Source organism: Podarcis liolepis (assembly GCF_965112155.1).
Source record: "Podarcis liolepis genome assembly, chromosome: 10".
Lineage (NCBI taxonomy): Eukaryota > Metazoa > Chordata > Lepidosauria > Squamata > Lacertidae > Podarcis > Podarcis liolepis.
In genome coordinates, this window is record NC_139562.1 from 69,860,367 (window position 1) to 69,874,728 (window position 14,362).

At 43.7% G+C, this 14,362-nt stretch overlaps 1 protein-coding gene across 19 annotated transcripts in view; it reads right to left on the reverse strand.

The window, feature by feature from the left end:
* Positions 1 to 14,362, reverse strand: part of MAGI2 (membrane associated guanylate kinase, WW and PDZ domain containing 2) — a 615,277-nt gene that overhangs the window by 275,510 nt on the left and 325,405 nt on the right. For all 19 annotated transcript variants that reach the window (XM_083463919.1, XM_083463931.1, XM_083463930.1 and 16 more), the window contains one exon: positions 1,951 to 2,070. In XM_083463919.1, coding sequence (XP_083320045.1) covers positions 1,951 to 2,070 — 120 coding nt within the window. The remainder of the gene's footprint in view (positions 1 to 1,950; positions 2,071 to 14,362) is intronic.

The following is a 14,362-nucleotide window of genomic DNA, read 5'->3' on the forward strand; positions in this document are numbered from 1 at the left end:
GCATCCAAGAGCAGATTGGAGCTGAAAACTGCAAGCCCCTTTTGAAACTGTCCATTTGCAGATGCAGTTTGGACTCAAATTATGCCTTCAAAGGGGCATTTTTTTCTGCTGCAGACCAGCCCTGTAGACAGCTTTGCCAGTCTGCCAAGGAAAAATGTCTGTTTGCTGGCATGGTTTGAATCCACATTGCACTTGCCCACAGATAAAGTGTGGCTTGCTATCAGCGCCAATCACTTCTGATATGATGGCAGGTGGCTGGACCTACCCTCTGTCGAAAATGGCTCATGAATTGTGGGCCACTTCCAGATCCAGTCATCAAGCTAAAAACAGTTCTCCACCTCTGCAGTAGAATGTCTTATATATGTATTTGTTTTGTCAGAGACCAGGACTGAAAGGACTAGTAATCCTTTCAGCATCTCCAGGGGGTAAATGGTACTGCCTGGAACCATCTCCTTGGTGGGAATGGTGCATCCACTGTCATTTTCCTGATGGAGAGGCTGGGACTATTACCGTAGTTCCAGTCCCAGCTGCTGGTGGGGAAAAATAAGTTCCTAGACAGCAAAATCAACATGATTTTAAATTATAAATCTGAGCCCTACACTGTTCCTTCACAGACAGATGAAACCACCCAATATATTAGACTTCTACAGAATGTGCGTGTTTTTAATGCACAGCTTGCAAACCTATAATATCTAGGGATAAGCAGTCAAAAAAGACCAAAGACATGATATAATGTGGTACTGCATTTATGTCCTATAAGAAACATGTTGTTGACAAGTTTCTATGGTGTTGGGGTTTTTTTTTGCACATTTCCATTCCATTCCTCTTCCAGTATTATGCAACATACTTCAATTTCACACAATTTTATTTTTTTTATCTTGAACAAGTTTGACACGAGGTGAATCAACAGTAACCCTAGAGGTATCATTAAGCTGCCAGTTTGTCACTTCTCAAGCAGATATTTTTAAATCCCATTGCAGAAATTCCATATCTACTTGCCATGTAGTTAAGGTGCTAGGATTTTTATTTCTTTAAAAAAAAATGTTTTACAAGAATCTGCATGACATCAATTTTAAAATTGCTGATTCAGCTTTCGGTTTACACAATTATCAGCAAGATCGTCAATAATGTATGGGTACCATGCAGTAGTGTGTGTGTGTGTGTGTGTGTGTGTGTGTGTGTGTGTGTGTAGAACCGACCACCTCAATCTAGCATTTTCATTCACCCTCTCTGCACTGCAATGAGCAGTGCTTGGCTTGAAGCATTTGCAAGTTAGGCTCAGGTTTTTGGTGTAATGATAATCACAAACAATTATGAAGCATGATGATGTTCAAGAATCTCAAAGGAAGGGTAGACAACCAAATGGACACTGGCCTGACTCTGGTTGCTGTGTTCAGAAGACAGGAATGAACACATGCGAATGAACACACACCTCCCTGTAGTGCAGATGGCCACAGCCTCCATCCTGAACATCACCCAAATGTTCAGATACAAATATAAAGGTATACTTGTTAACTTCCTTGATTCTCTGACCTTGTGGAATCCTTTTGACTCAGCTTTAACGCTTTAATTTATTAATATTTGTTTTATACAATTTGTGAATTATTGTCCAAGGACATTGTCTTTTCTGTATGTATTCTATTATACCTTATTTCATTAATTAAATAAAAAAACTTGTTTAATGCCTTAACTTTGCTGAGTGGTTTAGCTTTCACTTTTTATTCTCCCTTCTCCTTAACTGACATGAATTCCAATTAAATTGAGCCCATTTGCATTTAGATATTTCATAGGGGAAAAAATACTTTCACAACTACCATCTGGCTGCTCATAAATCTAAGATAATGGGTGCTATGATACAATCTAATGGGATGTCCTAATGTAATTCCAGAAAATGGAGGAAAACATAATGAAAACATAAAGCAGATTTTGCAATTAAAGAACGCAGCTTACCTTCATATGTCCCGCTTTCTAAAAGAGCACCACTTTTCTCTAGTTCCATAAAATCTTCAACAGTGATGAAAATATAATCCACACCAGGGACTTCCCCCTCCTTATGAGGCCTTGTAGTGCCTAATTTGAAGGAAAGAAAATACAAACTGCTATTATGCACATTAATAGGCACCTGATGTCTGAAAGATTTATCTTAGGTTTGGTTTATTGTATGGTTTCGTAAAAAGTACAGGTTGCTAACAACAATATTTATTTGATGCAGATTGCAGAGCTTCACATATAGGTGTGCATATTACTGACAGTGGACGTGGCCCCCGGCCGGAGGAGCGGTACGTCAAAACTTCTGCCCTCCACTGGTTCTACTCTCATGAACTCAAATAAGATGAAGTTGGAGCTTTTGTACTGCTTTATTGGTCACAGTTAATGACATCCCTCCCTGTTACATCACTTTGCTTCACCCTATACTTTTGGAGACTGGCTTGACAGTGAGTACAGTACCAGCACCTCTTTCGATGTTGTTAGAAAGAGTGGCAATTACTGCAACAACTTCATGGTGAGTACCGGCACATATTTTTCTAGAAAAAAAGCACTGAATCATTCCATTTGGCAGCTTCACCAGCTTCGATTCAGGCTGCACCTTGGATCTGTTGCACCAGCCCTCTGAGTTAAATCAGTGTTGTGGGTACATGAGGCATCTCTCCACCCTGTCTTTCCTCCTCCTGCTCTTCTCCCATTTTCTCTGTTCTTAGCTAAAGTTAGTCTCACTGGGGGCCTAATCTCCCCTAGTTCCATTTCAAATGGGAAAGAACCAAGAATCATCCCTGAATGTGACTCCCACAATGGTTTATGGGATACCATGGTATCACATGCATGCTCCAAAAGCATTTTCGAGGAAGACAGCATGAGGACATGATGTATAACAAAATGCTTTCCATATCCCCAATTGACTTGCAGCTGTGACGGGTTCGTAAATTTAAAACCTAAGCTTTGTCATGATCTGCCAGTCCCAGCTCACCACCCCCCCATTCAGTTTAATGGAACCTTTGTCACCAGAACCTCCCTTTCCTCGGATCACACTATTAGTCTACTTAGATGGCTTTTGGACTACTTGGGATTGTCTACTAGTTGTGCCATGATAAGGCCAATCCCTCAACTTCACTGGCTGAAAAACTGATGGTACCACGAGTGTGCCAATTCTGACAAATAATGCAACAGTCTGTCTTTATTATTCTGCACTAAGTGACACCGTACTATTTATAATGCTGCCACATTTGATGCTGAAAAGCAATTGCTATTCAAAATCAAGCCTCTCTCGCTCGCTCACTCTCTGTCTCTCAACGTGTAATTTGCATCTTTTGTGAAAGCACTTCATAACCCTGATGTTGCTGTAGCTGCTCAGAGCAATTAAAGGGAAGTGTGGTTCCAGGTAAGCTACAACACAATAAAAACACAAGTGAATTACAAAGGGCCATTATTACCCATGCGCTTTAAAAAAGAGTTACTGGTATACTGTCCCAATTTCTCCAACTGGTTAGTTTCAGGGATAACACAATAAGGATTTATTTGCCTTTGGAAGAGCACATCCTCGAGACATACCCATTGGTGTTATATTTATTTTATTTACAAATATGCAAGGAGAGCCTAGCAGGTGCAAGCGCACCTCTATAAATATGCGGCACAGTCTGTTTACCCTGCTGACCAGGGTCTCCATGTTGGGGGGCAGGGGACTGAGGGACCCCCAAAAGTTTCAAGGAGGGAACCTAGCCCCCTCAAAATTCCGTGGCAATTGTGCATGCATGCCACACAATGTGCTTCCCTCTCTCGTGCATGCTCTGCGACATGCTCCTGCCTTAAGCACAAGCCGCACAGTGTACACATGATGTGCCAGCACACCACGCAGTGTCCATGAGTGACATCAGCATGCCCCGCAGCATGTGTGCATGACGTCGGCACAGCACGCACACACCATGCTGCCCCGGCCCCCTCAGTTGCAGGGGCAAGCAGCACACTTGCTGCTGAGAGACCAACCGCATTTCAGCCTGAGTGCTGCATTAACTGGGTGGTAACTCCAGCAGCAGGTGGGGTCAAAAACCTCACACAATGCCCTTAGTAGACAAACACAATTGAGCTCACACTCTTGGCAAAACTTTTGCACATAACACACAGAAGTGCCCGTTTCAAAGCATATGCGCATTTTATTGAGAAACACAAAATAGGTAGGTCGTCATTAAATTTCTCTCTCATCCCTGCATCTGGGACCTTGATAGCTTTTGACAATCTTTGCATGTATTTGGATTCATTTGTTTCAAGGGATCATTTCTGGAAATGGAAGCTGCAGGTGTGAGAGGTCTGATCTACACTGGGCTCACAATGGGGAACAAAGGGCTGAAGCCTCCCTACCTCTCAATCTACATGGTCATAGTCAGGGGTTTTGTCGGGAGAGGGCAGGCTTTTGTTAGGGAGGCAGAACCGCAGATTTGTATTGATTTGTACTGATTTAGGGGGCAAATACTGCCCCCCAAGCTATGCCCATGCCAATCTAGAATGGAACTTCGCGATCAGCTGTTTCCTCCTTCGTCCTCCTCCTTCTAGCCAGTGCAGAACTTGAAGAAGAGGCGGAAAGACATGGTGAAATAAAAAAGACCCCACAGGACATAAGTTCCCCATCAGGAACTGGTGCTTGAGTTGTCACCCCTCCTTCCTTTTTCCCTTTTCTATTGTTTTTGTTAGATTGTAAACCTAAGGGCAGGGACTGTCTTGTATGCTATTGATCTCATATAAGCCACAAAGTAAAAATGATTTAAATAAACAATCAAACCAAGTGAAACTGTTTAAACTAACGTTGATGTACTTAAATTGGCATAGCCCTGTACATTTCAAAGTACTGTATTTTTTGCACCATAACACTCACTTTTTTTCTCCTAGAAAGTAAGGGGAAATGTCTGTGCGTGTTATGGAGGGAATGCCTACGGGTAGCATGCCTACGGATTTTCCTCCTCTAAAAACTACGTGCGTGTTATGGTCGGGTGCGTGTTATAGAGCGAAAAATACGGTATATATTTTCTGATCTTCTACCGGAAGCAATACTTCCCCACCCACTTTGCTAAATAAAGAATTCTAGGCCGACATAGCATGCAAGAGCTATATTGGTATGTTGAACATGTTACCATTGCTCTAAGCTCCCCAGTGTCATAACATAGCGTCCAATGACTGTTTAGGCTCAAATCATTTGGGGCCAAGATATCTGGAGCTGATGACCTTATTCCTCAGGACCCTGTCCCCACCACAACAGTTGCTAGGAGGTCAGGCGGAATACTGCCGTTTTCCAAGCCTGAGGGGTTACTTTGTCTTCAAATACTTCCTTTCCCCCCTGACACTTGGAATTTGCTTGTTTGGGATGTACTCCCAACTAGTTTGAATTATATGCTCAATTTGCTGACACCATGACAATCTCTGGGCTCTCTGTGTGGCAGATGGGAAGCTGAAAGCCATCCACATGGGAGAGCTGTATAATTTATACGCCTTTTGTTTCTTAGTTGTTTCTAAGGCATTTAGAATGTGGGAGTGGAGGATGCAATCCTTCAGACAGGAAATGTGCCAATTTCCAGCCAGCACACGATAAACTAGAAGGGTAGAGGAAAAGAGGGTTTACAACCAACCTCCAGACGTTCTTCTTGTTTATTCAAGAAGAAGAAACTGTGCCTAGGGCTTCTGAAAGCAGGCAGAGGGTGCAACCACAAAGAGTCTGACGGGGAGCCAACAAGAAATTTAGATGTTAAGTCTCTTGGTGGCCTTAAGGCAAGCCACTTTTTCTCTCCCCATCAGCTCCACATCTGCAATAGGGCTGTTCTGAGGATTAATGACATGATAGATGTGGAGTACTTAGAATGCTTGAGGCAAACTGCGTAAACGGCTATTGTTGCAATTAGTATGATTTTTCCAACAAAATAGATATAGTTAGTTTAAGCACAAGGACCTTGATTAATATAGTGGTACCTCGGGTTAAGTACTTAATTCGTACCGGAGGTCTGTTCTTAACCTGAAACTGTTCTTAACCTGAAGCACCACTTTAGCTAATGGGGGCCTCCTGCTGCCGCTGTGCCGCCGGAGCACGATTTCTGTTCTCATCCTGAAGCAAAGTTTTTAACCTGAAGTACTATTTTTGGGTTAGCGGACTCTGTAACCTGAAGTGCATGTAACCTGAGGTACCACTGTAATTAGAAATTGGTGCAGCAGTTGCATTAAAAATCACACTTAAACATAAGTGAATGCTGAAAAGAAGGGGATCAAGACTGGTGCGCATTGCTAGATAGACCATCCTGGACTCACTCCAAAGAAGACCACTGGATTACTGGGATTTTGTCCTATAGTATTAATATATCAGCTTGAATGAGAAACACATCCAAATGCGGACAGGGCTGGGTGTCAAACTACCTTGGCAAACCAGCAGTTTCTTCCTCTGATTAGCTTGGTGAGTAGCCACAGCTGTGAACAGAAGAGTGTGAATCTAAACTTATGATTTATCTCTGTAGATCATGGCATAAGTAACAAGACTGACAAGACTTAATATGACATGAGAGTTTTCATCTTGAACATTGCTTGATACCAGCCTCATCTCAATCAACTTCATTGGACTGGTCATGTGTGGATGCCTGATTATTGTCTTCCAAAGCAACTACTCTATTCCAAACTTAAAAATGGAAAGCATAATGCTGGTGGTCAACAAAAGAGGTTCAAAGACTCTCTCAAGGCAAATCTTTAAAAATGTAGGATAAACACTGACAACTGGGAAACTGGAGAACAGCCTTTACCAAAAGTGTCATGGGTTTTGAAGACAACCAAACTCAGGACAGAAAGGAGAAACATGCTAAGAGGAAGGCATGCTTGGCAAACCTTCTCCGTGATCAACTCCCACCCAGAAACCCATGTCCCCACTGCGGAAGAACATGTGGATCCAGAATTGGCCTCCACAGTCACTTATGGACTCACTGTTAAAACTGTGTTTATGGAAGACAATCTTCCTCAGCTAGGAGTGATTGGCAAAGAAGAAGACAGGATACTCAACTCCTCAATGGGAGCCATCCACAAAGGCAGGCAGAGAGCAAACAAAGAGATTGCCAGGTTCAGTCAAAGGCTCACTATCACTATCTTTCGGGACGCGGGTGGCGCTGTGGGTTAAACCACAGAGCCTAGGACTTGCCGATCAGAAGGTCGGCGGTTTGAATCCCCGCGACGGGGTGAGCTCCTGTTGCTCGGTCCCAGCTTCTGCCCATCTAGCAGTTCAAAAGCATATCAAAGTGCAAGTAGATAAATAGATAAATAAATAGGTACCGCTCCAGCAGGAAGGTAAATGGTGTTTCCATGTGCTGCTCTGGTTCGCCAGAAGCGGCTTTGTCATGCTGGCCACATGACCCAGAAGCTGTCTGTGGACAAACGCCGGCTCCCTCGGCCCATAGAGTAAGATGAGATGAGCGCACAACCCCAGAGTCGGTCATGACTGGACCTAATGGTCAGGGATACCTTTACCTTTTATCACCATCTTTCACTCTGAGAAGCAAGCAGGATGACCAGTTTTCGGTCATTTTCTCACTAGAATGGGCAATGGTGAGAAAGGGGCAGGACTTGTTCATTTCAAAGCCTCTCTCTGCCCTATTAGGAAGAATAGTATTGCAAAAACCCAGATAGGCAATTGGCTCTGCTAGTAGCCAGTTAGCTCTTCTAGCTCCTACAGGACAGAATTTACCCAGCACCTCCCTCCCCCCCCCCCCGAATCAGACCCTTCTGCTTTGCTTTAAGGACAAGTACACTGCTTTGGAAACAGTTAAGACACTCTGTCATTCTTTAGATCAAGGTGAGTATGTATTGCAGAATTTTTCTGTCTGAAGCTGCATGGATAGACCCTGTAACTTAGATTTTGTATAATAAACCAAGCTTCTTTATTCCTCCAAGTGAGAGCTTCTTGTAAAATACATACTCCTAGAGAAAGAAGCACACATTGCACCTCCAGCAAAAGAGTCTAAACCTCTCAGCAGTGTGTCTATAGACATACACGAGTGACGGCTGTGTATTTGTGAGTCCAGGTATATACTTGTAACCTAGTAAGGAATCAGGGAATCACAAGTCAAAGCCTCAATACATGTGACATACTGCTTATACCCTCTCTAGTGTCATGCTATCCACCATGTTAAAATAATTGCTTTGACTGTGACCTTCCAATGTCTGAAAAGTGGCTTTCATCCACAGACCACGGGGGAAAGCACAGAGCCTAGTTTTACTGAAATACAACCATCTGTATTGGTTTTGAAAATATGAGGACAAATGAATTCAGCAAACTGCCCTGCATTCGGTGCAACAGATACAATTTACTCTGTGGTCTTTGCACAGGAAATAGTCTGTGTCTTACTATCTTTGTCAGTACTTAGAGCACTTTGATAATGTCTGCTGGAAGTGAAGACTTCGGTTCTTGCACACTCATTTACTTATGCAAATGTATTTGCTACCTCTGAACATTTGCTATGTCTCTCATGTGAATATTGTTAGTGATTATTAGAAAATGAGATGCATATTTTTTTTTTGGGGGGGTGCCTTTCTTAGCAGGCATGGCTCTATGCGGCAGAGAGATGTCAAAGGATAGAAAACCAGGAAAAATATGGTAGAGCTTCTCAAGGAGTTTATGCACAAGCTGTTCCTTGCATATCAATCAATTTCTTTATTCGACCGATAGTCAGAATTAAAACATTACACAATAATTATAAACTATAACATCAAAGGAGATACATAGGTAAGGTAGGGCCACAGAAATGGACCTCTCACAGATAACCCACATCAAAGCATTCAGTTATACGTTTCCGACGCTTGAGTGCCAGGAAAAGAAATTTAGCCACTGACAAGGTTGTTTTCCCAGAAGACTTATTTAGCAGATATGCTGTCTGGATTCCTCTTTGTCGGGAACTGAGCTGGGGTAAGTATGGAGTTATAAGATACTGTCTTAAATCGTTGTAGAAGGGACAGCTCAATAAAATGTGCTCTGTGGATTCTACCTCACCCAATGCACAGTGGCATAATCTCTGGTCATATGGGACTCCTCCATATCTTCCCTTCAGGACCGCCGAGTCAAGAACATTCAGCCTAGCCGCAGTAAATAATCTGCGGTATTCCACGTAGTGGATATCCGCCAGGTAGCGAGCTGGGGCAGCCCGATACAACTGCTCCCCCAGAAACAACCCAGGTTTCACACGGGCTATGTCCTCCTGTCTGGCAATATCCCTTAATCTTTGCGCGATCACCACCTTTGCGTGACTATACGTCATGGACTCTATATAGAGGGAGGACAACCCACACTTCTGCACTTCCTCCACTATCTCCCCTTCCCATGGAGATTTAAAGTTATCCCTCAGAATCAAGGGGGCCAAACCCACCGGTCTGAAACAGAGCTTGAGCCATAGCCATAGCTTCGCTTTCAGGGCCACATACCTAAAGGCTTGGCAACCGGTTTCCAATCTCATGATCGCGCCTGCCACAGAGGGGGGGATCCTGAGTATGGCCCTGAGGAATTGGGTTTGAATAGATTCCAATTTTTCAAAATCCCTACGTGAGCCCAAGGCAATGCCCACCAGCAGAAGAGGGAGGACTTTCATTTTAAAGAGACGTAAGGCAACATTGACAGTTTGTGCCTGTTTCTTGGAGTACAGGGTTCTAATCACCAGGGCTGCTTTGGATGCATTCGAGGCTATGTATTCTCTGTGCGCCAGGAAGGACCTATTTGATCTTACAACCTGACCCAGGTATTTGAAGCAACTGACCTGCTCTAAAGGAATACCATTAATTGACCATAAATTAGGTTTCGGTCGAGCAGCAAAGACCATTATTTTGGTCTTGGCATAATTTAATTGGAGCTCGTGTTGGGTCTCATATTCATGAAGAGCTCGAAGCATCCTCCTTAATCCGATGGGGGAGGTAGCTAATAGGGCGGCATCGTCCGCATACAGTAGGACATTTAAGGCTCGTCCTGCCAGTTTTGGTGGATGGAAATCAGCATTTGCCATATGCACCACTAGCGAATTAATATAGAAGTTAAACAGAGCAGGGGCAAGCAAACAACCCTGTCTTACCCCCCTAGTGGTGGCAACCGGATTGGAGACTAGCCCCTTACTATCTATCCTAATCCTCAAGAGGGTATTTGTATGCAAATTAATAATCAGCAAGAGAAGGCGGCGGTCGATAGATGTCGCTGCCAATTTTGTCCATAGCTGGTTCCTGGGAATTAGATCAAAGGCCTGCTTAAAGTCTATAAAGGCGACGTGGAGGGCTTTTAGACCATTGCCAGCGTACTTGGTGGCCAAGTGATTTAGGATTAAGATTTGGTCTGTTGTTGATCTTCCGGGGCGGAAACCCGCCTGCTCCTCTGCGATGATATTGTTGCTTTCCATCCAGGTCGTTAATTTGTTAAGTAGGAATCTTGAATAGATCTTCCCAATAACATTTAGCAGGCTAATTGGTCTAAAATTGGCCGGGTCTGTGCGCGGCCCTTTCTTGTGAATTAACACAATCAGCGCAGAGTTCCAGCTTGGAGGAAATTGTGCTGTTTTGTTTATATAAGTAAAAAGAGCTGCTAGGGGTGGACACCACCAATCCTTATTGGCTTTAATAACATCTATGGAAATAAGATCGTCTCCGGGTGCCTTGCCCGCCTCAAATTGGTCTATAAGTGTTTCCACTTCAGAGCAGGTAACAGGATCCCACTCTGGCAAGGGGGCCAAATCTAGCCTTCCTCCGCTGGGTGCGTGAGCTGCATATAAAGCGGAGAAGAAGCTTTCCCAGGTGTCAGCTGAAATTTGGGGTTCTATCCTTGACAACGGTCTACCCAGGTATCTGGAAATTTGGTGCCAAAAGGAGGAGGGATTTCTATTTTCTGCAGCTTTTAGAAGGTTCTTCCAGTCATTTCTTTCTGCCGCAAGCTTCTTTTCCTTTAATAGTGCTTTATACCTTCTCTTGAGGTTCATAAGGTGACTGCTAGGTGCGGAGTCATTTGATGCCCTATATGCCAAGAATTCATTATATAGGTTGTTCTTGAAGTGCCTACATTCCTCATCAAACCACTTTTTATGAGAGAAATGGTTACTATTCATTACCGGGGTCTTAGCCAACGAAGGTTTTAGCAGTTCTACTAAATTGTCATATATTGGCAGTGGCTCAACTGCCTGGATAAGGGAGTCCCTTGTCTCTTGCAGTTGGTCAGACCAAAGGAGTTCATTTATCCATTGAGCCATATTGTCGGTCCATTTTAAGGCAGTGGGCCTCATCTGAAGCTGGTTATTTGTAATAGGCACACAGGAATAGGTAGCCAATTCTCCATCCAGGGTCAGAGAAAGTTCTAATGGAAAATGGTCACTTTCCAGCCTCGTTACCACCCTAAAGTTGGAAATTTTGGGAATTAGGTCTACTGATGTCCAAATAAAGTCTATGGTAGAGGCTCGGGAGCCTGACCAGAAAGTAAATTCGGCAGGGTAATCAGAACTGAGAGCTCCGTTTAAAAGGCAAAAATTAAGAGCCATCAAGGTTTGTCTACATTTAAAACCTGCATATGTAGCAACACTGTCTTTAAAATTCCTGGGTAAAAGGTCTGAGGTTAAAATGGGTAGCGAGGGATATTTATTATATTTAGCAAATAATGATTTATCAGAGTGAGACAAACGGCCATTGAAATCTCCTGCAACTAGGAAGGTGGCTTCAGGATATTTCTCTAGGAGAGTTTCAAGAGTCTGTTGAATTTCCCTCCATCTTTGGTCCACTAGGTTTTTCTTATAGATTGGGTGCAAATAAACATTAATCACCACAAACACTTCCTCCGCTGTTTGTAGCTTTACACCCAGCATGGATGACGACTGGATGTCGATTTGTTCCACCTGCAGGTTTAAGGCCAAAGAAACTAGGGTAGCCAACCCACCTTGTGGTCTGCCAGATGATAGTAAATTCTGTTGTGCATTCAGGTAGAAGCCCTTATACCCTGATAGGGAGAAGCCCTCACAAGCCCAGGTCTCTTGCAGCAAAAGAATATGACTGCCTTTTATGTAGGTGACAAAGGATGGATCCATCAGCTTAGGTTTAATGCCAGCTACATTCCAGGATAAGAAAGTAAGTGATCTCCTTGTCACCCCTTCGAGTCATGCTGGGCCTTGCGGAACCAGCACGGCAGAATCCACCTGGGAATGCATGCGGCGAGGGGGGACAATAGGCTGGAAGAAGGAAGTAATTGTAGCTTGCTTACCAGGCAATTTCCGAGCACCACTTACCGCAGCAGCAGCCATGGTTTGAGGCTTAATTATTGGTAGCTGCAGGGATGGATTCTGGTGCACAGGAGTATCACTTAACGACAGGTCCATAGACTCTACATTTAAAGTATGCTCTAAGATTGAGGGGGGTGGGCCTTTTGGATCTGCGGATGCTGTAGGGAACATGCAGTGTAAGGCAGGTGGAAGGCATCCTTTTCGGTTTGCCTCCAAAAGAGCATCCAGTCTTGCCACAGCTTCCGAGTTTGACCAGAGGGTTGTCGAATCTTCCACTGTATCCTGCCCCGGCTTGACATCCCGAGGCCGTGTACAGCCAGGTTGCAGATCAAAGGTCGTTAAAGCAGGTACCACTTGGGCTTGTGTAGGCTGATCTACAATTGGTGAGGAATTCATCTTATTTACATGAGCATGATCTTCTGAGTTACGGAGACAGAGTAGCAGCTCGTCCAATCTGTCTGTTATCTCTGTCCGCTCCAGTTTTGGCAATTGGGAGAAGGATAGAAGTAACTCACGCTCCGTAGAATTCTCCAGATGTATAGCCTTTGTCAGTGGAGGCAGGGGGGCGTCAATCCAGCTGATTAGATCTGCGGCCAGGGGAGTTGGGGTCGTGGCAATTGGCGGACCCTCAGACTTATCTGCTTTCTTTTTGAACAAGCAGTTTGGTAAGAGGGGGCAGATCTTGGTATTGGTGAAGACTCTTGTAGCAAGGATTCCATAGTTAATTAGAAGGCTTCTTGAGGACATAATAAGTGCAGGGAGCTTTTTGGTTTTAAAGGAGAGTAGCACTCTCTGCCTCTGAGGTCTGCTGCTAATATGATCAATATGCCTCAGGTCAATAGAGCTAGGGATTACCCTCAGAAGCTCCGCTAGGTATCTCCTTATATCACTCTTATAATGCCAGTTTATTACCTTGCCTCTAAAGGGGCAAACCGTTAGGCAGATTTTGGTAGCTTGCAGCAGCAGTTTGTGAGGAGGTGCAGACTGTTGTTCCTTCTTATTTTGCTCACCTTGCTCACTTTTCTGATTGCCAGCAGCTTGAGGAATTATACAGGAGGTATGAGGTAAAACGGGTGCTCTGGGCATTTGTAAGGGCTTCATCTCAGGTGGTACATCAGGGGAGCTGTCTTTACCTGTTAGGGATACAAGCGAGATAATCTTCTCCAAGGATCCTCAGATGTCTTTTATGTATTTAAAGATATAGTCCACTGTTCTAGCAACCAGGTCTAAAGTAGATGAGTGTTCAAATAGTATCTCATCAATGCAGCTTTCACGGGCTCTAGTGCAAACATTCGAGTGGATGCCAGTATTATTATTGCTTGAAGGTTTAGTAGGCAGGTTATCAAAAGGTTCTTTCACACTGGTTTCCTCGTCATTCATCTCTGCTAGCAGTGTGAAAGAGTTTGAAACCGGGATATTAAAAATATCCTTTGTACCTTCAGATTCGCTAGTTTTTGATTGTTTAGCAAGAGGCAGGCATCTCAGTTCCTCTGTGTCGTCTATATCTCTGGAATCTCTGGTACGTTTCCCAGTTCCTCTCCCACAAGCAGGGCTGTATAGTTGCTTAGTCATTTCTCTCTTCATGCAACCGCCCCAGTTTCAAGGTTAATGGTTGTCTCCCCGATAGAAAAAGGCGTCCTCCTACTCACTAATTTAAAACTAAGACTAAAAAACTAAAAACTAAAAACTAAAGTTAAAAGTTAAAAGGTTAAAAGGTTTCTATGCTCATTAAAACAATGTTAAAAGATAAATCAGGGAGCTCACACTCACGCTGACTAAGTGCCGTTCGCCATCTTCTGTTCCTTGCATAATACACATATTTTTGTTTGTGCACAGGCCACACATTTCCCCATCAAAACTGATTCAGACAGATGGTAGCATCTCCGCTCCTGCAATTGTGCAGGGGGCACTGCTGGATTCATAAAGTGCTACAGTGAGATATGCAGAGACCCCCCCCCCTTTTGAATCTGTAATTCACGGTCAATGCGTGGGATAAAATACACAGCCCTCATTATTTCTGTGTTGTGACTGCTTAAAAAGGGGGACAGCTCTAGTCGCACAGCTCCAACAAATTGAATTGATTTGGAAGCATATTGTCAACCAGTGCAGATATTTAAGGACTGGTT